Source organism: Phoenix dactylifera, chromosome 5, assembly GCF_051530095.1.
Source record: "Phoenix dactylifera cultivar Ajwa chromosome 5, Ajwa_hap1_PhDact_Kaust_v1.1, whole genome shotgun sequence".
NCBI classification, from domain to species: Eukaryota; Viridiplantae; Streptophyta; class Magnoliopsida; order Arecales; family Arecaceae; genus Phoenix; species Phoenix dactylifera.
The window spans coordinates 20,187,220-20,211,071 of record NC_143194.1 but is presented as its reverse complement, the minus strand read 5'-3'; the positions used below and the strand labels follow the sequence as shown (position 1 = coordinate 20,211,071).

General features: G+C 37.5%; 1 protein-coding gene across 2 annotated transcripts; it reads right to left on the bottom strand.

The window, feature by feature from the left end:
- On the bottom strand, nt 1-7,139 carry LOC103722695 (putative serine/threonine-protein kinase PBL3). 2 transcript variants are annotated; one of them, XM_008813341.6, is made up of 6 exons: nt 6,777-7,139; nt 2,963-3,330; nt 2,728-2,863; nt 2,058-2,194; nt 1,844-1,967; nt 1-699 (listed from the first exon to the last, which is right to left on the bottom strand). In XM_008813341.6, the coding sequence occupies exons 1-6, from the start codon at nt 6,829-6,831 to the stop codon at nt 242-244; spliced, it is 1,278 nt and encodes a 425-aa protein (XP_008811563.1). In that variant the 5' UTR covers nt 6,832-7,139; the 3' UTR covers nt 1-241. The 2 variants fall into 2 exon arrangements, with proteins under 2 accessions (XP_008811563.1, XP_089786839.1); XM_089930713.1 differs by lacking the exon at nt 6,777-7,139 and adding an exon at nt 3,453-3,843.
- Between the last annotated feature and the right edge of the window lie 16,713 nt (nt 7,140-23,852).

Sequence of the window (23,852 nt, the reverse complement as noted above, 5' to 3'; positions counted from 1 at the left end):
TTTCTATCATCAAATAAAGCTCGATAAACATCAATGCGCTGAAAAATACAGGTTCTTCCATGGACAAAATTAACACTGTATTGTAAATGTGCAATGCAAAGTGCATTTTCCCAAGGACCCTACTCTCTTGAAGATGTAAATTGCAGCATGTGAATTACGAAACATGAAGCAAACAAAAAATAAATTAGGCGAATAGTATCAAATATACACTGAAAGTACCATTTGAATGTGCTTCTCTTGTTCAATGTACACGCGGCGACCGTAGATACGATGGCAACGGGGAGCCAGCAGGTGTCCGGCGTCGTGGTGACTTATACTGCCTCATAGGTGACCTTGGGATGGTGCTAGAGGCTTGCCATCGATCTGTTTGGGGTTGCGTCACCGCTGTGTTCTTTGGGTCTTGCAGTTGCTCCAGTGTGGCCAACACCTCAGACATACGAGGCCGGAGTTTGGCCTCGCTGCCAATGCACTGCAGAGCAAGGTTGGCAACCGCATGGGCTCCTTTCTTTGGATATTGGCCCTCTAGTCTTGTGTCCATGATCCGGTATAATTTGCGCTTATCACCCAAATGGGGCTTTGCCCAGTCGACAAGATTCTGCTCTAAGCCTACTCTTGTTTTGTCGACAGCCCGACGTCCAGACAGCAGCTCCAACAACACAACCCCAAAGCTGTATACATCAGCCTTTGCAGAGAGCCGGCCTGTAATTGATGGAAATGTTAGATCTATTTCATGAAGTGGTGGTCCCAATAAGACCGGTTCATAATTTTATCCTTGCTATTAAGTAGAGACACAGAGGGAAAGAAAGAAGAGACAAGAAAAACGGAACATAGTTTCTATAACTAAAGTTATAGGCAAGCTTCACAATCTCGACATCGAATCTCATACCGGTACCCGCACACCTAGTATGGGGTCAGTTCAGTGTACCTGATAAGCTTCCCATACCTCATGCCTGTTCGGTACTGGTATGGTACTGCATGCTCGGCATCCACTAGTACGGACTGGCATGGTGTACCATGGCTATAGGTAACAGTACTAGTGGTAGCCTAGCTGTTTATATGGAGAAGTACTAAATTTTAAACATAAAGAAAGCCAAGAAGTGTAGAAGCTACTGACAGAGGAACTGCAGATTTCTCAAAGTCACTAGGACATATCACGCAGTAATATTTTTAGATGAAACCTTGATTATAGAATAATTAATTATTACAGTAAAGGCCCCTTGATGTTGTTGCGTGTGAAGAGACTACAGAACTGTAAGAGTTGTGTGACAAGTAGTAATAGTTGTGAGTCCACGAAGCAATTATTGTTTGACCATCCTTCTGCAAAATCTCTTTAGATAAAAACTTTATCTTGGGCATGGGGATTGAAGCCTTACACTATGACTAAACTGTGAAACACATTCCTCAAAGGAAATAGCAGCTGACTTCCACCAAAAATATGGCATCTCATGTGACATTGCTAGAAATGCCTGCCATCTTTCGAACTGGAAGATTTCCAGTTGCAAAGGTGAGCAGAAATAGTATGATAAAAAATGGGCGTTTATTTAAAGGTTAATGCATCCAGGTGACCGTAAGAAAGTTTGGTCTCTCGTAGGCTTTACAGTTCTTCCTTTCCCGTTCTTGTTTTTCCTGTGCTGCATATGGTCATGTGGGTGTCACTGAGAAAAATAAAAGGTCCCCATATAATTTGCGAGAACAAATACTATAAAATTCTAGAAATTATCTTGTTATCATTTAAATAATCACAAACAGAAATAATTGATGATTATTATTATCTTAATGTGCTTTACCAATATCTGGAAATGAGAAACCAACCATCAGTATTAGAAAAGCAAAATTTACAAACCTGTTGCAATATATTCAGGAGCAGCATATCCATGAGTGCCCATGACTTGCGTGGAGACATGAGTTCTGTCCCCAGTTGGTCCAGCTTTTGCCAACCCAAAGTCTGAAAGCTTTGCATTGAATTCCTGCATTTGAACAAAATAGGCTGTAAGTTTTTTTAACCCAATTTATGTAGTTTATTTAGTCACTAGCTGTTCTCTCTTTCCACAGCATACCGAGTCAAGAAGGATGTTTGAGGCCTTAAAATCTCGATATATGACTTGTGATTCAGCATCATGCAAAAAAGAGAGCCCCCTAGCAGCTCCAATAGCAACTTTGATCCTTATTGCCCAAGGCAGTGGTTGTGAACCTCCTGAAAGGAGCAACCAAGAAAACTTATATCAACACAAGACACCCCAAACAGAAAAATGCAGGCAGTTCTATCAAAGAATGCCGAAACAACATGGCTACAAACTCCACCTTTTGGCATCCAATTCTCGAGTGAACATCAGCAAATAGCACAACATAGCGATGGATGGAAGATCTACTACCCATTAGTGCATTCAAGGACAATTACTAGAACAATGATTGGGAGTATAAACCAATGAAAAGGCCTAATGTATCTGCTTCTGATACTGGACGTGCAAATGATGGCATCACTAATACAGATACATATTATCTCTACCATGCTTTTCAGGTTCAACTCTCTTCAAGAGTTTAGAATGAGAGAGGAGGGGAAGGGGGGAGGGGTGTAGGCAAAATAGAGTTGAGAAGGTGATTGTCATAGTTTCATTTATGAACCTTGCAACTGGAATCATCTACCTAACATGACACCACAGTTCCTTGCACCGACCAAAAAATCAAAATGTAATACAATAATATATCTTAATATAGGTTATGACGTACTTCTGAAAAGATGATTCTCCAAACTGCCTCTTGGCATGAATTCATAAACTAGAAGTCGGTTGTCACCCTCTGAACAGTAACCAATGAGCTTAACTAAATTTCGATGGTGAAGCTGACCAAGATAGTCCACCTCTGTCTGCAACCATTAACAAACAACACTCAAACATCCGGAGAAGTAATTAAAGAGATAAAAGAAAAAAAGGAAGTGAGGAACAAAATATTTGGAAATACCCACCAGCCATTCCTTATGGCCCTGGTAACCCTCCGGTTTAAGCTTCTTGACAGCAACAACCATGCCGGTACCAGGCCTTGAAGCAGTTAAACTTTGTTCATCGATCCAACCTTTATAGACACAACCAAATCCTCCTTCCCCAAGAAGACTATCCGGCCGGAAGTTTCTAGTGGCATTCCTCAGATCATTGAATGTGAAGTCCTTCAAATTTGAGGAGGACAATATCTCACCTTCAGTTCGTGGTGTAAGAAGATTCTCATTAGCACTCCTCTCAGTATAAGAAGGCACGGTCAGGGTTGAACGAGTTGAGTATGTTGTCAGTGTTGAAGGAACTGAAGATAAACTTGTTTTGCTGGTGACTTTCGAGGGATCTGTTTTTCCAGAAAAATAAACAAAATAGAAAAAGAACTCGTGAGAAAGTATTCCGAATCATTCTGTGATTAAAGTCAGAATTCAAGCAATCATTTAGGTATATTCATAGGAAAAAACATACCAAACTATCTTGTCACAAGAATGAGAACAATCACAGTGATTAATATATACCACTACAAAACAAATTCTCCCTGATGCAGAATATTGTGAATAGACCTCGGACATCCGCAAAACAAGTTTACAGTGCAATCATCGAGCTTATTTGAGGCTCTAGCTTACAATGTAAGTTATCAATCTGCTGAATTTTCAAAAGAATTGGAGCCAAGAGTGCAATGCAATCTGTTCCTCGAAAACTTTGCTTCAGAGAGATCTTCAAATACCTGACAAGTTTTAACTCCTGAAGGGAATTTTGTGCTGTCAGCACTTAGCTTCCCCTCATGAAATCTTGAGGGCTCTTGACTTCCAACACCTTATGGGACAGCCTCTAGTCAAATCTTCGTGGACAGTCCTTACTTAAAAGATTTCAAGATCAATTTGGAGAAAAGGGAGAGAACAGAACATGCAAGCATCAGTCTAGTATGATAATCAAAGACAAGTTATATAGCAACTGATTAAATCATTAATTAAGTGGCATTGCATTTGCGATATTCAGTCATTTTGTCTGGTCCAGAGTTTTATCATAGGAATTAGATGCCAAATCACCCTAAGAGTCTTCGAGTTTGGCATGACTGACATCCACGTGACAATTTCAGAAAGAGTGTTGACAGACATTGAAAACCATAGGTGAAGGTTTCTTCTTATGGTGGACCCGTCTATTCTTTTGGAATAAATATAACTGATAATAGCCAGTTTTAGCAGGAATATAGATCTAGTGCATGATAAAATCGATGCATCATTATTGCCACTTTTTCCAAAATAAAATTTCGCAGGATAAATAAGCCAAATTTTACATCATATCCTGGCAAAGTTCAATGTTACATGTCCAGATTCTGAATGAAAGACAACCAGAATTCATGATATTTTCATATCCCAGTCCAGCTCAAAATCAAGATGAAATAAGAAACTGGGCAATTCATGAAAACCTCAAGATGGTTCACAACATGAAAAAATACTTGATCAACTTGTTTTCTTCAAATAAAAATAACACAAGGGGCTGATTCACACAGTATGGAAGGGTTCAAGCATTATAATTCTGAACTCAAGCTCAAGTTCATACTTGAAAGCAATACCAGAAACTAATTGAAGAATATATGGACATAGGCTTATGTTATTTGACTTTGAAGAACACTTGCTTATATTCATTGAATCTAGGTTCTCTAAAGCTGTGTTTGAATACAACAGTTAGTGTCTATTCAAATAGATTATAGACTGAACATTTAAATTCAGAATATTAAAGGCCATAAACAAACTTATGACAAATAAATTGAATCTAGATTACATAAAAAGCCTGCTTACAGAGACCTAGTCAACAAATAATTAGACTCGCTTTACCCTGGAAATCTTAAGTTATTTTTTTGGCACTTAAGCAGCACTTTTCTAGGTTTACTTAGTCTTGGGAAACGAACAGTCACCGGAGACTAAGAAGCCTCCTGGAATCCCATAAGACGGTTACACTAAGAACCCATTCTCTCCATATAGTGCTCAAAAAAGGAGAAAGATCAGTGCCCAGCTTTTTTGGTACCTTTAAGAGCATTCTCTAGGCCATTATGGATGCACAGTTTTTGGTGTGCTTTATTAATTCATTAAATTGAAAGCCCACAAAAGTTATTGCTTCTCAGCTTCAACATTTCTAAGTTTAGGATCTTAGTGAAGTGCATAAAGAAGATTCTTATGGCTAGCTACATCCAAGGGAGCAGTTCTGTCTGAAACCATGCACATGAAGGGGATGACATATTGCTTTTTTCTTAACATGGTCCTTCTAACATTCACCAAGATTTATCAATCAGAGGATCCTTTTCTTTTTTCCTATCACAATCTTCACACCTTCTTCTAACTATACTGCTTGACCACAGGGCAGGACTCACTCGTCAGAAACGGATACATTTTCTCACTCCTATCCCATAACAGTTAGGACATATAAGACTAATCACTTTGTCAAGAACCAAACCTTAAAAGACTAACAGTTAGGACATTTTCTCACATTCCAGCAGTGAAACAAACCTTAAAAGAAATGTTGTCTTCGATGTTCTTCTTTCATATATGCCTTCTAATTGGAAACCTATGCCATCATTGCAATACACAAGCACGCCATCATAGTAAGTTTAACCATCTTGAAAATCTAAATCCTGGAAAACTTACAGAATATCCATTCTCTGCAACCTAAAGCCTCTAAATAAGCACAATTATAACCATCACCCTTACCATCAAAGACTCTTCTGAGATAGTGGAGTCTACATAATAAGTTAAACATGCAAAAAAATACCCCAAAATGCTGTAAATAATCTTTCTACACTGATACCTGCCTATAGAAAGACAACACGAGACCATGTATGTTAATAGTCAAAACTGTCAGACCCCACAAGGAGTCTGATATAATGATTCAAATGTAATACTTCAAATATAATATAGTAATCTTTTGCGGTCATAAGCTTAATACTTGAAGATAGCAGCCACAACGATAAAGCACACTATTTCCTTACAAAAAGAATGTAAAACTTTAAAGTCTAGATCAGATGACATAAGCAAAGAAAAAGGATCTTTCAATTTATAAGGCATAAACCATAGGATACAGTCCCCTATGATTCACCTCAGGAAAGGAGACATGGCAGAGGCGCAGCCCAGTCTTCTTGAAAGCATAAATGATTCATCAACAAGCAATTAGAATTTACGTGACAAAAAAAGTGACAAAAAAAATTCTATGCAGTAAAAGCTGAGGTTCAGAATCGAAGGTAGTTGTTAGTCAATAAGGCGACCAAGATCGTAGATAGGGTTTTAATGGAGGACTAACAGGCAATCAGAAAAACTTATTTCTAAAAAAAAAACCATAAGAAATCGAGAAATCCAGGGTTATAACAGGCAGGGATCCATGTTCGGCTCTTAAAAGATAATCCAAGTTCCTTTCTATTTGCAACCTCAAGACAAATTTATTTTATTACCATAAAATTAGATCCAAGACCCAGTATACCTATATTCCCAAGCCTTTCAGAAGAAGACCCAGGAACCAGAACCAAAAAAATCCGAACCAAACGGCTAAACGTACAAACTTATGCCGTACCTCAGTTTTCTACGGTGGGTTCGCTGCAATCAAATCTATTAATCATAGAGGAAAACAAAAAAGAAAAGAAAAACCAGTTCACTTACTACCAACGCCAAACACCCACATCCAACGCCCCAGAGAGGAACAGAAAAAGAATTCCAAACCAAATCCAAATCCCATACAGGAACAGCGGCAAGATGCCACCTTTAAGCAACAAAACCCATCAAAAAGTTCTGAAGAAACACTCACAGGAAGAATTCTGGGCGTTCTCTACTCTGGATGACGAGTCCAAGCAATTGCCCATGGCCTCCTCCACAAAAAATCAGACACCCATCCAACAATCCAACTCTCCAAGGAATACACCGAGAGAGAAAGCGGGTGGCAAACCAAAAAATCCGATTTTTCCGCTTTTATAGCTTCCCCTTCACTGGTTCGAAAGCAAGAAAAGGGAGGAAGGAAAGAGCTGGGAAAAGAGAGAGACGTAGAGAAAGGAAGAGACGGTGGAAAGAGGTGGGAACGGGAGGAAGAGCAGTAGAAGAGAAGAAACGACGGTCATCGGGCCCCTGGAAAAAGACAAAGCCTGTGGGGCCTTCCATCCTCGGTGCGAGGCGTTGGATTCCAGTCGGGCGTTCTGGGGATCTAAAAATGTCCTCCTTCCCCCGCCGAAATCTCGATGCTGCCATGGATTTTCCACCGTGGCTGCCGGCTTTGGTCCGCCATGACCATCATGTGTAGAAATAGTGGGAGCTTTGTCGTGGACTGCATAGGATTATTTTTATTTACTTATTTATATTTTATTTATTAATTTATTAATTGATCGACTTATTTATTTATTTGTGCAGACGGTTTGGAATCCGATTCCATGACTTGAATTAGTTTGGAGCTTTGCCGTAGAGCCCTGTAAGATTATTTTATTTTATTTATTTATTTTTTTTTTGTTTGTTTAGGATGGATGCTCGCCTAAAGATATTGTGAATCTTGATCTTATCCAAGACAGATGTGATGGGAGATGTCTGGATCCACAAGCAACAGAATTTAGTAAGAAGTTTATTGGCATTCCATGTCAAGCACATCGCTGTTTTTTTATTTAAAAAGATATTAATAATACCCTGTTGCGGAATTATTAAGACATTTGAAGATGCTTGGCCAACTAATTTTAGCTTAGTTGATAGGTATCTCTTAGCTTACAAAGGATTTAAGAACAAGTATATATAAATTTATTTAATTTGGAGGGGTTGTTGTTGAGGGAGCCCAACTTACTACTAATAGCAAGAAAATAAAAAAATATTATATATATATATATATATATATATATATATATATATATATATATATATATATATATATATATATATATATATATATATATCTTGCTTGAATATTGCACCGGCATGCGAAGAGAGAATGAGGAGGCAAACTGATTGTATAAATATTACAATATGTAAGTTCTTTTTTTTTTTTTTTACAATTATGCAGAGTGAAATCTAATGTTCAGCATTTGTATTCTTGTAATAGAGATTTTTCTATTGATCAACTCTTTCTAGAGATTAAAATTTTCACCCCATGAGATGGATTCAACGTTACTCTTATAGGTTCTAGGGATCTTATTAGTATGCAGAAGTTGGTATGTTAGGGAAATAGTGCAATTACATAAGTTGGTATTCTTTCACTACCAGTAGAGACCAAATATCATGCATGCATTCTAGAACTTGAATTTAACTATCTCGTTAGCTAGTATTTAATGTGAGGGCAAGCAATTGCAGGTTCGATGCATAAATAGCATAATCCCACTTTTTTAACTGCTTTAGAAGCTACAGTACGATGCCATCTGACCTTGCAAATATCACTTTGTTATTGATCAATTGCCGGTATTTTATATATGAGAGCAAGGTGACTAAATCATCTAATCAGTAATCCATAGAGGTGTTCTAACCAAACGATCACGGGTAAAAAAATCTTGTTTGGCATTTAAGTTGCTCTTTTAGTATAGCTGTGTCCAATTAAACTGTTGTAGGACTTGTAGTGCCATGAATTGGAGCTTGCCCAATTGTAATTTTCTATTTTGATTCTGGATAATGCATTTTTAAACATATGAACCTAGACAGTTATAGAACTTTTTACATATATTTTTGTAAATATGACTTATTGCATGCCTACTTTTCGTAAATTATTATTTACATATATACTCCTTAAATTATTTTATTTTATTTTTTTTTTGCAATGGTGCCCCTCCATTAGATTTTGGAGTGATGATATTAATAAGTAACTAGTTTAAGCATAAAAGAACAATATTATCCTATTAAATCAATACCCTTAACGAAAATTTAAACTTTGGTCTATATCATAAATAGGGATAAATTTGTATAAAATTTTCAATAGTACTTATGCAAAAAAAAATAATCGCGTTATTCTAATATGTAAAAAGTTATCTGTTAACACTGCTAGACAAAAAACTAATAGGAGAACTATCACTGCAAAATAGAGCAATTTGAGAATACTATGTAAATAGTGATTTTCAAATGATGAATATGCAATAAGCCATATTTCTATAATCATGGTATACAGGTGAGTCTCTCTTCCTTTATCTTAAAAAAGTTCCATTATCCGGTCTTCCTTCTCCAAGAAAAAAAAGAAAACTGCCTTATGTCTCACAAAAAAAAGGAATGCATAAGAAAATGACTAGTTAGTACATCGGTTTCCATAGAAATGGTATGGAGTAGACAAATTAATCCTTTAGAAAGAAACTTTCAAGCAAATATTCTTGTCCAAGAGTACCACCGTGTTCTACACGTTTGTTCAAGCTATATAATAGAAACTAATAATTGGCAGTCATCATATGATGCAAGTTTTCCAATTGGTTGTTGATGCATCATAATTTTAGTGGCTAAAGTTGTCTCTACTATTATAATGCAAACCATCTAAAGCCTTTTCCATAGTTTTGATTTGGGATGCTTTGCCCCCATAATTATCAAAATAGTACTCTCTCTCTCTCTTGATAGAGAGGGAGAGAAAGGGGAGGAACAATATGGTGCACTAGCTATTAGTTGCAATACATTTATCAAACATAGATCATTAGCCTCCTCGTATGTGATTATAGCTATTCACTCTTTTCATCCAATGTATTGCGCGAGCACCGTACACCATTAGTTTAGCATTCTCTATCACACAATGATTTATTAGAGATTTTAATTTGTGCAGAAATATTTCGATGACACGGTGCACACAACTAAGAAAATTGAAGTGTTCTCTTATACAAGTGCCATTGGTTGTTTGTAGTTCAGCTGGGATCACCTATCTTCGCCATATCTCATACATATATTATTTAAAAATAAGTTCGTTTAGAAAAACTACGAAGGAGCGCATTAAATAATCTCATATATTCTTTATCTAAATTTTTTGATTATTTAACTGTCAGACTTTGCATCATTTCTCTTTTGCAATATAAAAACTAGCAGTTGATGACCTTTTACAACGACTATGTCAACTAATTCTTATAATCTTTTTCAGCGAAATCCTTAAAACCTATGAGTTTGACTTCTGTACACGAAAGTTTCGTTCGCCATAAACTATTGCAACGACCACGTCGCTTGCTTGTCATAATCACCCCATCTAGTACGGTTGATGGTGATATCATTGGCCACGACAAAATGAGACATCTCGGTCAGATAATTTTTGTGGTAGAAATGCAACGAGGAGTTCCCGAATTAGTAAAATAATGCGACTTTCGCCCTGGGGAGAAGGTCCTTGAAAGGACTCGTGAAGCCCCTTCACAAAGAGGTTACATAGTTAGATTAAACACGGTACGTAATACGATGGAGGACTGAATGGCCCTTCGGTTACGTCGTAACGAGCGCTCGCATGCAACCAAGTCAGAGAGTGCGAACGGCGAAGTCGTGGCATTTGAAGGGCACCGCCGACGCATCCTTTTCGGGCCAAAACCCCTTGGACTCGCACTGCCGACGGCCAAGAAAATGTGCAGAAGAAGGATAAAAAAGAGACCCGGGGCCCAGTTTTCCAGGGACTCAAGAAGGTCGTTATGGGGGGTGTCGTGTGCTTATTGGCGACTAATTCGAAGCTCAGACAACCGCGGAATACGGGAGTCGTGTAAGATTTGGCAAGCTTATTGGAAGTGTCAACGAGATCAAAGGGAAAAGCATTACGGTGTCGTTTATTCTCTAACGTCATCTAAAGGCAGTCGAGAGAGAGAGAGAGAGAGAGAGAGAGGATATTAGAGAAAACGCACCGACCTTCTGTATGCATGACGGCATGAGTGCATTAGTCTGTAATATGAAAGGGTAATGTTGATCTAACTTGGTAGAGAGACAAAGTCAAGCATTTGCTAATTAGCATGGTCTTATGAGGCCACCCTTATGCATATTTGTGCGAGTTCATATATACTTTTTACATTTCAGCTATGATATTTTTATCATAATTAACTTATGGTCAACCTAAATAAACTCGTGCTGCAATGTCTCCTAATTGGAATGAGCTATTTACCAAATCTTTGTTATATCATTTGAAACAGACGAGGACCTTACCCAAAAAGTACTCCAATTTTAATTATAAACACCATCATTAGTTCGTGCTCAATCCAAATAGGCACATGTCGGGGTGTTTATTAGTCTACATAGATTATTGATCGAGGCTATTGTGTTATTATTTGTAGCAATCCAGAATCTCATCCAAAAATGCTAGCCGAATAATGTTATTTGGGTTTCTTCATCCTGTATAAACATCCAAGTTGTACCTAATGCATAGCTGATATGGAACTAAATATATTTTCGTATGACTTCTTACAAAGACAGTATGTGTGTGTGTGAGAGAGAACACAACAAGGCACTCGTAAGGAGAGGAAACTTAGTTTGAAGAGTCACAACTTTAATCACTACTTATTTGTCCGTTGGATCACAAATAATTACACTAGCTCTTGCCTTAGCGAGCTAGATAGAAAAGGGTGCGCGTCAACATGGAAAATTTGTCCGGCTTTCAAGCAAGCCTTCGTTTCTTGTCATTATATAGAGCAAAACTATCGGCATGATTTCCAACAAAGAAGAGGTCCCCAAAAGCCTATTTAGTATTTATAAAAGTATGTTGTTTCAGTATCGAATTTCGTATCGATACCATACTATCACTATATCGGTACGGTATGATACGGTACGAAATGATTCAGCGTATCGAGTGTCGATATGCTTCATGTACTGAGTGTAGGTATACCTTTCGTACTGTGTATTGATATTGAACTGATATAGTATGATATATTTCGTACCGTCCGATTCAGTATGATAGGGCAGATCTTAGCATTTAGAGGATCATAGTGATGCTAACAGAGAATTATCTTAGTATTCTTTGAGCTATCACTCAAGCCCCTATGGTTCCCTCCTGCCATCAAAATAAGGTTTTATTACGTTTTGTCTGTAATAACTATAAAATAACCACGAAAACACAGCCTTCAACCGGTATGCAGAAACCCTCCCAGAACCGTGCTTCTAGCCAACCGCCATCTGTACCCTGTCCCTATCTGCAGGGTCCAACCAGCCTCGGAAAAGTATATATGTTGCATAATTAATTTCCAAGGAGTCTCCGAATTCATATAAGATATGTTACGTATCTTTTGTACAGAAGTCACATTTAGTATATTAATTCCCGGCAATGAGCTTCCGAAAGAAAACTTTCAGCTTTTGATGCCACGCTCATCTTCCATACCTTCATCCGTGCCATTCCTCATATTCCCTGGACCTGGAAACACGAAAGCAGAGATACGAATGGATGGATTCGAAACCTGATATTGTTGCGGTCCAAAACCGACTATATTATCATTAGTAAAAGCGACAGGGATGCTTGAAATCTGACTAGTGATCTAAACATGGAACATCTTACTCTTGAGTCCTGAGCCACATTTGTCTTTGAATGTAGGCTTCTTGCTGTTGGAGTATTTCAAAATTTCAAGCCTACCCTTCTTTTATTTTATGTACTTTTTTTAGTTCCACATTGGAAAAAAATAAAACTCAAATGGTCTTTATATAGTTTTCGACCTTTTAACCTCTTTAAGTAAAGAAATAAATAGCCCACGCGTACACGAGCCCAATGGAGGTACAAAGCAAAATTGGTAGATCTGATCCGGAAACGGGTTAACCGAGCGCATCACGCTCGATCATCGCGTGCAGGGTGGGTTGGGCTTGAATTTGACTTGTTTTTGTCGTTTAGTTTTTTGAATTTAAATTTTTAAAACGGTTTTGGTTTTGTCTCTTGGTAAACATCGTGTCCTTTTAACTCTTTTTAAACCCTATCAGATCCGAGGATTAAGATCATCAGAAAAATCCTTATCTTCCTTTATCTTCCTCTTCATACTCCTATCTATTTTCTTTGTTCCTGAGTGAACCTGGGTTGTTCGCTAGTGTCACTGCATCTGCGGTTGTTGTATCCTGGAGGATAAGCCGCCATTACCTGTTACACCAAGATTCATTCTCCGAGGGGCGCGATCTATTCTTAAGGGCAGTGACATCACGCCTTAACCGATAAGTTCTTTCTTCTTACCATTTATTCTTTTCATAACAATCTTAAGAATAGATCACTATAGATTCTGCTATAATTACTGCTAGATCAATTTCTGATACTTCTAAAATAGAGAGTTTCAATGGCATGCATTTCAAGAGATGGCAAGAACGTGTTTATTTTGCATTGGATATGATTAATTTTGCTCAGTATTTAAATCAGTCAAAACCGATAGAAGGGTATGAAGATTTTGACTCTAAACTCAAAGAGTGGAAATATGGAAATAAAGTCTATAGGTACACAATTCTGACTACACTATCAAATAAACTTTTTGATGTCTACTGTTCATACAAAGAAACTGTAAAAATTTGAGAGAATCTGAATAAAAATATGTGTTAGAAGATGCTGAAGTGCAGAAATATGCAATAGAAAATTTTCTGCACTTTCAAATATCCGAGGATAAGGATGTGTCATCCCAAATCCATGATTTCCATAGGCTGGACATTAATCCTAAAAATGAAGACATAACACTTCAAGAGGTTTTTCTAGCCGGTTGTTTGATTGAGAAATTAGCCGAGTCTTAGAAAGATTACAAAAACAGCATACATGAGTCCTGAAGATATTATTGTTCATATTAGAATTGAAAAACAAAATTGTGTTAGAGACCGAGAACAGTTGGCCAAGAAAATATCTTCCAAGGCAAATGTGATAGTCAGCAAACCAGGTGGGTCTCGTTTAAGGCCCAAGAAGTCTTATCTCGATAAGAAACCTAAGTTCCAAGGTCTTGATTTAAAAAGAAAAGGAACTTGTTTTGTTTGTAGAAAATCTGGACACTATGCTCATCAATGCAGGTTTAGAAAAAGGAATGATATATCTGCTAAACCAAATGCTAACTTGGTGGAGATAAATATTATTGCAGCAGTTGTGCCTGAAACCAATATGGTTTTGGGAGCAAAGGACTGGGTAGTAGACTCTGAGGGTACCAGATATATTTGTGGCAATAGGAGTGCATTTACTTCCTACACTCCATTGAATAAAGGCGAAGAACAAGTGTTCATGGGTGATTTGAGACCCTCGCCAATGGTTGGCAAAGAAAAAGTTCTCCTCAAGCTAACATCAAGAAAAGTCTTTTCCCTAAATGATGTGTTGCACGTTCCTAATATCTGTTGGAACCTGGTGTCTGTTTCTTTATTAGGAAAGGCTGGAGTTAAGGTGTATTTTGAGTCTGATAAAATTGTAATGACTAAGAACAATATTTTTATTGGGAAGGGTTATTGTAATTAGGGTTTATTTATCTTAAATGTACTTGAAACTATGAATGAAAATGCATCATTATCTTCTGCTTATTTGATTGATTTTGTTGATGTATGGCATGGTAGATTAGGACATGTTAATTTTTCTTACATCAAGACAATGAAAGACCTAGGCTTGTTAAATAACATTACCTTTGGAAATGTGAGTGATAATAATGAAGTGTGTGTAGAGTCTAAATCTACTAAAAAGAGTCATAAGTCAATAGAAAGAGAAACTGAGTTACTTGAATTAATACATTCTACTTTAGGAGATTTGAAAAGCACTCCAACTAGAGGAGGATAAAGATTTTACATAATTTTTATTGATGATTATTCTAATTACACTAAGGTATATCTACTTAGGACTAAAGATGAAACTTTTGAAAAATTTTAGCAATATATTACTGAAGTAGAAAATAAATTTGATAAAAAAATAAAAGAATAAGGACTGATAGAGAAGGAGAATATGAATATAATCTCTTCAGTAAATTTTATGAAGATAAAGGTATAATTCATAAGATTACCCTACCATATTATCCTGAATATAATAGAGTTGCTAAATGTAAAAATAAAACTCTAAAAGCAATGATGAATGCTATGTTAATAAGCTCAGAAGTACCTCTTTATTTATAGAGGGAAACTATTCTCTCTGCTTGTCATATTCAAAATAGAATACCTTATAAGAAATCTAGTAAAACACCTATAAGTTATGGAAAGATCATCATGTACCTAACCTTACTTATCTAAAAGTGTAAGGTTTTTGGCCAAAGTTCTATTACCTGAACCAAAGAAAAAAAAGTTGGGACCTAAAACTTTTATTGCTTATTTATTGGTTATGCATTAAATAGTGCTGCTTATAGATTTTTGGTATTAAAATATGATGCTAATATTATGGAGCCTAACACTATAGTAGAATCTAAAAATACTGATTTCTTCGAAAATATCTTTCCTATGAAACTAGGTAAAGAAAAAATTAACTCTCTGCCTCATAATAAACAAGAAAAGAGACACATGAAAGTTATGAAGTTGATTTAAGAAGAAGTAAAAGAATTAGAAAAGAAATTTTTTTTGAAAATGACTTTTATACTTTTCTTGTTGATAATGAACATCAAACTTATAAAAAAGCAATAACTTCTATTGATGCACTTTTTTTTGAAGGAGGCTATTAATAATGAAATAGAGTCTATTATGTCTAATCATACTTACATTTTAGTTGATTTGCCTCCAAGTGCTAAAACAATTGGTTGTAAATGGATTTTTAAAAGAAAGTTAAAACTTGATTACTCAATTGATAAGTTTAAAGCAAGATTAGTAGCAAAAAGATACTTACAAAGAAAAGATATTGATTAGTTTTACATCTTTGTTCAAGTTTCTAGAATTTCATTTATTAGAGTTCTCATTGCATTAGCATCCATTTATAATCTAGTAATTCACCAAATGGATGTGAAAACTGCATTTTTGAATGGAGACTTTAGATAAAAAAAAATTTACATGGAATAATCAGAAGGTTATATTGTTCCTGGTAATGAGCATAAAGTTTGTAAATTAATAAAATTCTTATATGGATTAAAATAAGCGCCTAAACAATGGCATGAAAAATTTGATAAAGTATTGGTATCTAATGACTTTCTAATTAATGAGGCTGATAAGTGTGTTTATAGTAAGATTGTTAATAATATTGTTGTGATCATATGTTTGTATGTTGATGATATATTTATAATGGGAACTGATTTGAATATTGTTATATAGATACTAAGAAATTTTTAGCTTCTAATTTTGATATGAAAGATATAGGTGATGCTGATGTAATTCTTGGGATTAAGATAACAAGAAGTTCTAATGGACTAATGTTATCACAAGAACACTATATTGAGAAAATTATAAGAAAATTTGAGCATTATGATAGTAAACCCGTGTCCACTCCATATCATGCTAGTATACATTTAAAGAAAAATAAAAAAATGGTATTTTACAAATTGAATATGCTCGCATCATTGGTAGTTTAATATTTTTAGTTAACTGCAGTCGTCCTGATATTGCTTATGCAGTAGGAAGATTGAGTAGGTATACTCATAATTCTAACAAGGATCATTGGAATGCTGTTCATAAAGTACTAAGGTACTTGAAAGAGCCCATTAATTATGTTTGTTATATCGTGGATTTCCAGCTGTACTGGAAGGGTATAGTGATGCAAATTGAATCTCTGATTTCGATGAGATGAAATTCATCAGTGGATATATCTTTACTTTTGGTGGGAGTGCGGTATCTTGAAAATCATCCAAGCAAACATAGATCACTCGGTCTACGATGAAGTCCGAGTTTATTGCCTTAGAAAAGGTTGGTTCTGAAACTGAGTGGCTTAGAAATCTTATAAGGGACATTCCATTATGGACTAGACCAATACCTTGTGTGTCTATTCTCTGTAATAGCCAAGCTGCTATATATATCAAGTTAAGAACAAAGTTTATAATGGAAAGAATAGAACATAAGGTTGAGACATAATATTGTAAGGCAGCTACTTGATGATGGAATTATATCCCTTGACTTTGTAAAGTCAGAGTTGAATTTGGCCGATCCTCTGACAAAACCACTAGGTAGAAAACTAGTGAGTGAAACATTGAGGCGGATGGGACTTATGCCTATATCAAAGTCAAGAACGACGGAAACCCGACATGTGTGATTGGAGATCCCATTAAGCATGTTCATATGGGTAATAACAAGTCGCTAGTTGACTGTGAGTGTACTATCATATTTAAATTTGAGAATCCCTCCCTATGGAGTAGATAGTAAAAAATGCAGTGTATGAGGATGAGGTAAAGCTCTTAATGGATACCATAGTCCTTTTGGATGGTGTGTCTATCTGCAGTATGCACTTGATGGATCCACCTATATGAGTGTAGGAGTAGGGCCGCTTCTTATGAGAATTAGGCAGTTCTCTAAAGCACTCATGAATGTCCAGATAAGGTGCACGGCCTATTTGTACCAACCCATTTAGAACAAGCCCAGAACTTAAGAGGTCAATGTAGTCTATGGGTCACTGATTTACATGAAGGATTTTTGGTTCATAGAAATTTTATATTTCACCAAAGTTCTGTAAGTCATACTCACTAGTCCTAGAAATGGTTCATAGTCTCAAAGACACCATTTGGATGCATTGAATTCTCGCGCTCTTTGATAGCTTTTATTTTTCTTATTGTCTTATTGAATTTTGAAATATGTGGAGGATTGTTGGAGTATTTCAAAATTCCAAGCCTACTTTTCTTTTGTCTTGTGTACTTTCTTTAATCCCACATTGGAAAGAGATGAAACTCAAATGGTTTTTATATAGTCTTCAATCTTTTAACCTGGTAAAGCAAAGAAAGTAAGTAGCCCACGCGCGCACGAGCCTCATGGAGGTCCAAGGAAAAATTGGCAGATCCCATCCGAAAATGGGTTAACCGGGCGTGTCGCGCTCGATCATCGCGCGCAGGGGGGACCCCCCTGCATGGGTGCAGGAGTTGGGCTTGAGCCTAACTTGTTTTTGCCATTTAAATTTTTAAAATGGTTTAGGCCTCCATCGCTGTATCTATTCTATATTAGAAGAGTTCCTCTATTCTAGTTCTAATCGGTGTATTACATTCCCCATTCCCTTCTAGGGAAAGAAGTTCCCCCTTTGCTACTTCATCCTGCTCTTAGACTAGGCTTGGTCAATTCGCCGGAAGTGAATCGTCTTTGGCGGAATCCGTCGATCCATCAATATAGAAATGAAAAGGGAGGAATGCACCAAGCTTTAATGTAGGAACTGGAAATGGTTCTTTTAAATTGAGATATAGGCTAGCTTTGGTTTTGTCTCTTGGTAAACATCGTATCCTTTTAAAAACACCTCTTCCTTCTCTTTTTGAACCCTATCAGATCCGAGGATTAAGATCATCAGAAAAATCCTTATCTTCCCTTATCTTCTCTTCATACTCCTCTCTGTTTTCTGTGTTTCTGAGCAATTTTGGATTGTTCGCTAGTGTCACTGCATCTGCGATTGTACACTTGGAGTGACCCGGTTGTTGTATCCTGAAGGATAGGCCGCCATTACCTGCTACACCGAGATTCATTCTTCAAGGGGCGCGATCTATTCTTAAGGATAGTGACATCACGCCTCAACCGATAAGTTCTTTCTTCTTACCATCTATTCTTTTCATAACACTTGCCAGGAGGAGCATCAAACAACCAAGGGTGTTGAACCTGATTAGTCTTGGACCCATCACCAATACACATCCTTAGACCTTCCTTGGTCTGCATGGTGTGTTTTTGTTGTCGAAGTCATTCTAAGGAGAAATTTGACCACATTTCATCTTAACCAACCACAAAATCTAGCAAACTGGGTCTGGTCCATTTGATCGGTCTAGTCACCTTGGTCTAACAAGAAAAAAAAATGGCACATGCCGCACACGTGCCCGGAGAGGAAAAGACTTCCGATTGGAGTCTTCTTCCTCTCCAAGATAGTTGGATGAAATTCAACTCGGGATCGAATTTCAGTCGCGGCTGAGCTCTATTTGGAACTCCACCTATCCACCCTATGCTCCCCCACCAGAGAACCAGTCCCAATCGGATTTTGATCGCCAGATTCTTCTCCGATTTTTTCTTCGATCGTCGATTGTTATCAGCACCATTGTCGTGGCCAAGCGTTACCGAAGGCTGGGTAAGAGCCAACATCCTTTGATTAATACTTCCTCCAATTCTTTTCGAGTTCATGGATCAAGGATTCCAGCCGATGATCGGCGGATTTTTGGTAGAAAAAGGGTGGTACCTTATTTTTCCTGTATCGATAAGCTAACCCTTGCTTCGCTTGTTTCTGACTGGTTTTGCTGCTGGCGTTTGTCGCCGAAGCCTTCCTCCAATCTCTAGTAGTGGCAGGAGACCATGGTCGAAGCTCCGACCATTGGAATGCATGATTTTCGAGATTAAAGGGGGTTGAAACTCTTATTTTGAGTGGGTTGGTGTTGCTAGCCGCCCGTCGCCACCAGCCGCTTGTTGGCTGGCCATAGAGTTGGGCACTGGGCCGGGCCGCCCAAGGCCCGGCACGAAGCGGGCCGTGCCTAGCACGGCCCGATAGCTACAGTGCCGGGCCGTGCCTGGCACGGCCCATTTAAGGGGGCCGTGCTGGGTCACAGGTTACTGGCCCGCGGGCCGAGCCCGGCACGGCCCGCTTCGGGCCTGGGCCGGCACGGCCCGCTCTAGGCCCGCGGGCCAAGCACGGCACGGCCCGCAGGCCTGGCACGGTCCGGGCCTGGGCCCGGTCCGGCCCGATAAAAATTAATGCTTCATAAATTTTTTTAATAAATTAATAAATATTGAAAACTAAGGATTTATGAATATAAAGCCACCGGAATGGTGGGGGGTTTGGCATAGACCCCTACCAGTTTATTAATTTAAATCAAAATGGTACATGAAGGGAGGTTTGGACCTTGGTCTGACCTCCAGAATACAATAAAAAAGGGCCGAGGTTTGGACCTTGGTCTGACCTCCAGAATACAATAAAAATGTACAATTATAAAAAATTAAGAAATCTTACTAATCATCAGTGATTCAATGAATCAGTATTCACTCTTCAGTCTTCAGTAGTGTTTGTATCATCATCATCAGAGGATGTTGTATTATGTCCACCTTTATCTTGAAGTCTTGCCTCAGCATCCAACCAATCTTTAAAGCAGAGAAGCATCTCCACCGTTTCGCCCGTCATCCTACTTCTCTTTTCGTCAAGAACACGCCGACCTGCACTAAAAGCGGATTCCGATGCTACCGTGGACATCGGCACAGCTAAAATATCGCATGCAATTGCAGACATAATAGGATATTGATTTCTAACACTCTTCCACCAAGATAATACATTTAGATTCTCTATTTGATTTTCATCATATGCAGACTGAAGATCATTTCGTAAATAAAATTCTAGTTCACTACTTAAAGATGAAGAAGATGAAGATAAACTTGAAGCATGTGTGTGTCTTCTCTGTGCAATGAATGAAAAAATAGATGACGAACGAGAACTACCAGAAGAAGAAATAGAGGTTTGTATTTGTGTTCTAGATCCACGAATTTTTTCATCATATATAGCATAAATATCATAAAGAAGTTGTTTTACCTCATTTTTAGCAGGTTCAGGATCTTTAATCATATTTTCACAGTATGCGTCAAGTAAAATTAGCACGCCATTTAATTTAACTCTAGGATCAAATACAGCAGCTAAGTTATGCATAGGACATATCTTGTCCCAATACTCATTCCATTTAGATTCCATTAGGTCAATAATAGGCATTAAAACATCATCATATCTATGTTCTGAAAATTTTTGACTAATTATATATGCTTGTTGTAAAAATGAACATGAAGTTGGATAATAAATACCAGAAAGAACATTGGTAGCATTATAAAAACTAAGCAAAAAATCTTCCAAAATTTTTTCTTTATTCCAATCAGTTTTAGTCAATGTAAAGCCTAATCCACGATCATTAATATATGCACTTAATAAGTTTTTATATGGGTATGCATCATGTATCATGCTATATGTTGAGTTCCAACGAGTAATTACATCAAGTTTAAATTTTTTAAAACGTTTACCATGATTTATACATAGTTTCTTAAATTCTTGAAGTCTTGATTTTAAAGCATGAATAAAAGAAACTGCATTTCTAATTTTACCAATCACATCTTGAATCATACCCATGCCAGCTTAAACAGAAAGATTTAAGATATGACATGCACATCTAATATGCAATAAATTTCCATCTAACATGGGATGCAATGAGTCTTTTAATAATGCAACAGCAGAATTATTATTAGATGCATTATCAAAAGTAATAGACATAATTTTATCATTAATATTATATGAACATGCTGTTTGATAAATGATATTTGAAATTTGTTGCCCAGAATGTGGAAAATCAAAAGCACGAAAAGCAAGAATACGTTTATTTAATTGCCAATCATTATCAATATAATGAGCAGTAATGTCAATAAAACAATTACTACCTACAGATGCTGACCAAATATCAGAAGTTAATGAAATTTTTACATTTAAAGTAGAAAGTGTTTCAATTAAACTTTGTTTCATTGCTAAAAAGTTAGTCATAGCTACTCTTCTAAATGTACGCCTACTAGTTCTTTTGTAAGCAGGTTGTAGGTTTAATTAAAAATATTCTTCAAAATTAAAAGATTCACATAAACTAAAAGGTAATTCATCCTTAACTATCCATTTTACAAGTGCTTTTCTTTGATTTTCATGATTATATGCAAAATTACCTACAAGTAATCCCCCTTGTATATTAAGGGTACTTTGAGTTTGAGCATGAGAATCATGCATCCTATGACTCTCTTGATGTCTTTTTAAATGTCCTGTTCCCACTACAACTATAAAGTTTGGCACATTTTTTACATTTAGCTTTCCAGACTCCATCAACCATAACTCTATCAAATTCATTCCATACAGCACTAGTCTTCTTACGAGAAGAGGTTTGATCTTCACTCGGTTCACTAGTTCTAGAGGAACTAGGAACATGGGGTTGGGGATTAGTTTCTTCTCCCTCAGAAACAGGAGGAATGCCAAACTGACTTTCCTCAAAAGATGACATATCTAAATTGATGAATTCAAAAAATAAAAACTAACCACAAGGAGGATTGGAGGAATTGAGTAGAGGGTCGGAGGGCAGAGGCAGAGCCGCAGAGCCGAGATTCTGAGCTTCCTCTTGTGCTCTCAACAGGAGTGACCTTTTCTTCTCAATAGGAACCTCCTCTTGTGTAGCACTTGAACACTTGCTAAATGCAAACTAAAAATTAAATTGCTAGAAGAGCACTTTAGAAGAGAAAAATAATAGTAGTAGAGAAGGAGAGAATAGTTGGTTTGGTATGGTGAGAATGAGGGAGGAAAGGGCTATTTATAGAAGCCCAAATTTTTTTCCCAAAATACCCCTCAATTCAGCCGTTATTGGACTGTTGGGAGGGGTAAAAATGTCATTTTTCCAAAATAGCCGTTGGAAACGGCTATTTTCCTCCCCCCTCTCCAGACGGCCCGTTTGCGCCCGTTACGGGCCGTGCCCGGCACGGCCCGTGGCGTGCCGTGCCCGGCCCGCCAATAGACGGGCCTGGGGCCGGGCCGGGCTTCCTTTTGCGCCCGAGACGGGCCGTGCCGGCACGGCCCGTTTAGACCTTGGGCCCGGTGGGCCTGGGCCGGGCCGGCCCGGCACGGCCCGATGCCCAACTCTAGCTGGCCATGAGTCCCTGACCCCAGGCACAACCTGCAACCACCTTTTTCTATCATTTTTTTTTGTCTAGAGAAGGACCTTGTTCTCTTTTCCTCTCTCCTTTCTCTTTTCTCCACTTTCTCTCCTTATTTTTCTCTCTACAAAGTTTCTCTCTCTTGATTTATGGCCAGACATGTTGATTGGTTGAGGTTGACCCGTGCTATTGACAACGGTTGCCCAGAGGTGCAGCCCAAGAGGGGTGGGGGTGAATTGGATCTTTTAAAATTAATAGCGTGAAGTGAATGAGTTACAGTTATCCTCTAGTAACTTGTAGATTAGTAGTGGAAATAAGGTTGCACAAATAAAGAAGTGAATAAGATGAGAAAGCAGTCAAAAATATGCAGTGGAAGAAGAGAGATAAACCACGCACACAAACACCATAATTTATAGTGGTTCGATGCACTCTCAGCACCTACATCCACTCCCCAAGCCTAGCTTGAGATTTCACTATAACCCAACAGATTACAGCCTGATTGTTTTTCGGGCTCACAATCAAATACCTAGTTGATTTTCTGAGGCAACCAACCGAAAATCTATCACCATTTTTTTTTTTGGGCTCACAAACAACCCAGTTGGTTTTCAGACAAACCAACCAAAATCTTTATACCGTTTGTTTTTTCGGGCTCACAAACAACCCAGTTGGTTTTCAGACAAACCAACCAAAAACTTTTTCCCTTGCTGAATACTCTCGATTCAGCAACTTTCAATCAAGGCTTGGAAGAGCCTTTACAAGTTCCAAATGAATGAAACTATTACAACAACAATTAATCCAAATAAATGAATGCTGTAATCAGAAAACTTGAAGCTTCAGAGTATATAGAATGTTTCAATAAAAATGAAAGCTGAAGTCGATGAAGAGGTTAGCTGTGGAAGAGTGTCCCAATGCTCGAACACCAGCTCTTCTTGATGTGATGAGAAGCTTCGACTGATTTTCTCACAGAAGAAAGTTTCAGATGAATGTCGGCGAGGATGATGAACTATTTAGCTTTCTCTTCTCCTTTCTTTTGTAAAAAGTTTTCTTTCTTTGATAGAATATTTCTCTCTTTTCCTTATTGTTTCCCTTCTAAGGTTTTCTTGAATTTATAGACGAGTTCTTCAGCAGGATTCGAATTACCTTCTTTCTGTTCTGATGGAAATCTTTTCTATTACAAAAGAAGATAAAAGTTGTTGCAAGCTTTCCGTTGTGATCCCAGCAGTACAGGGGTCGACTCATGTAACTCAGGAGTCAACTCATGTTTATCCTGGGTCGACACTTCAAGATATTGAGACGG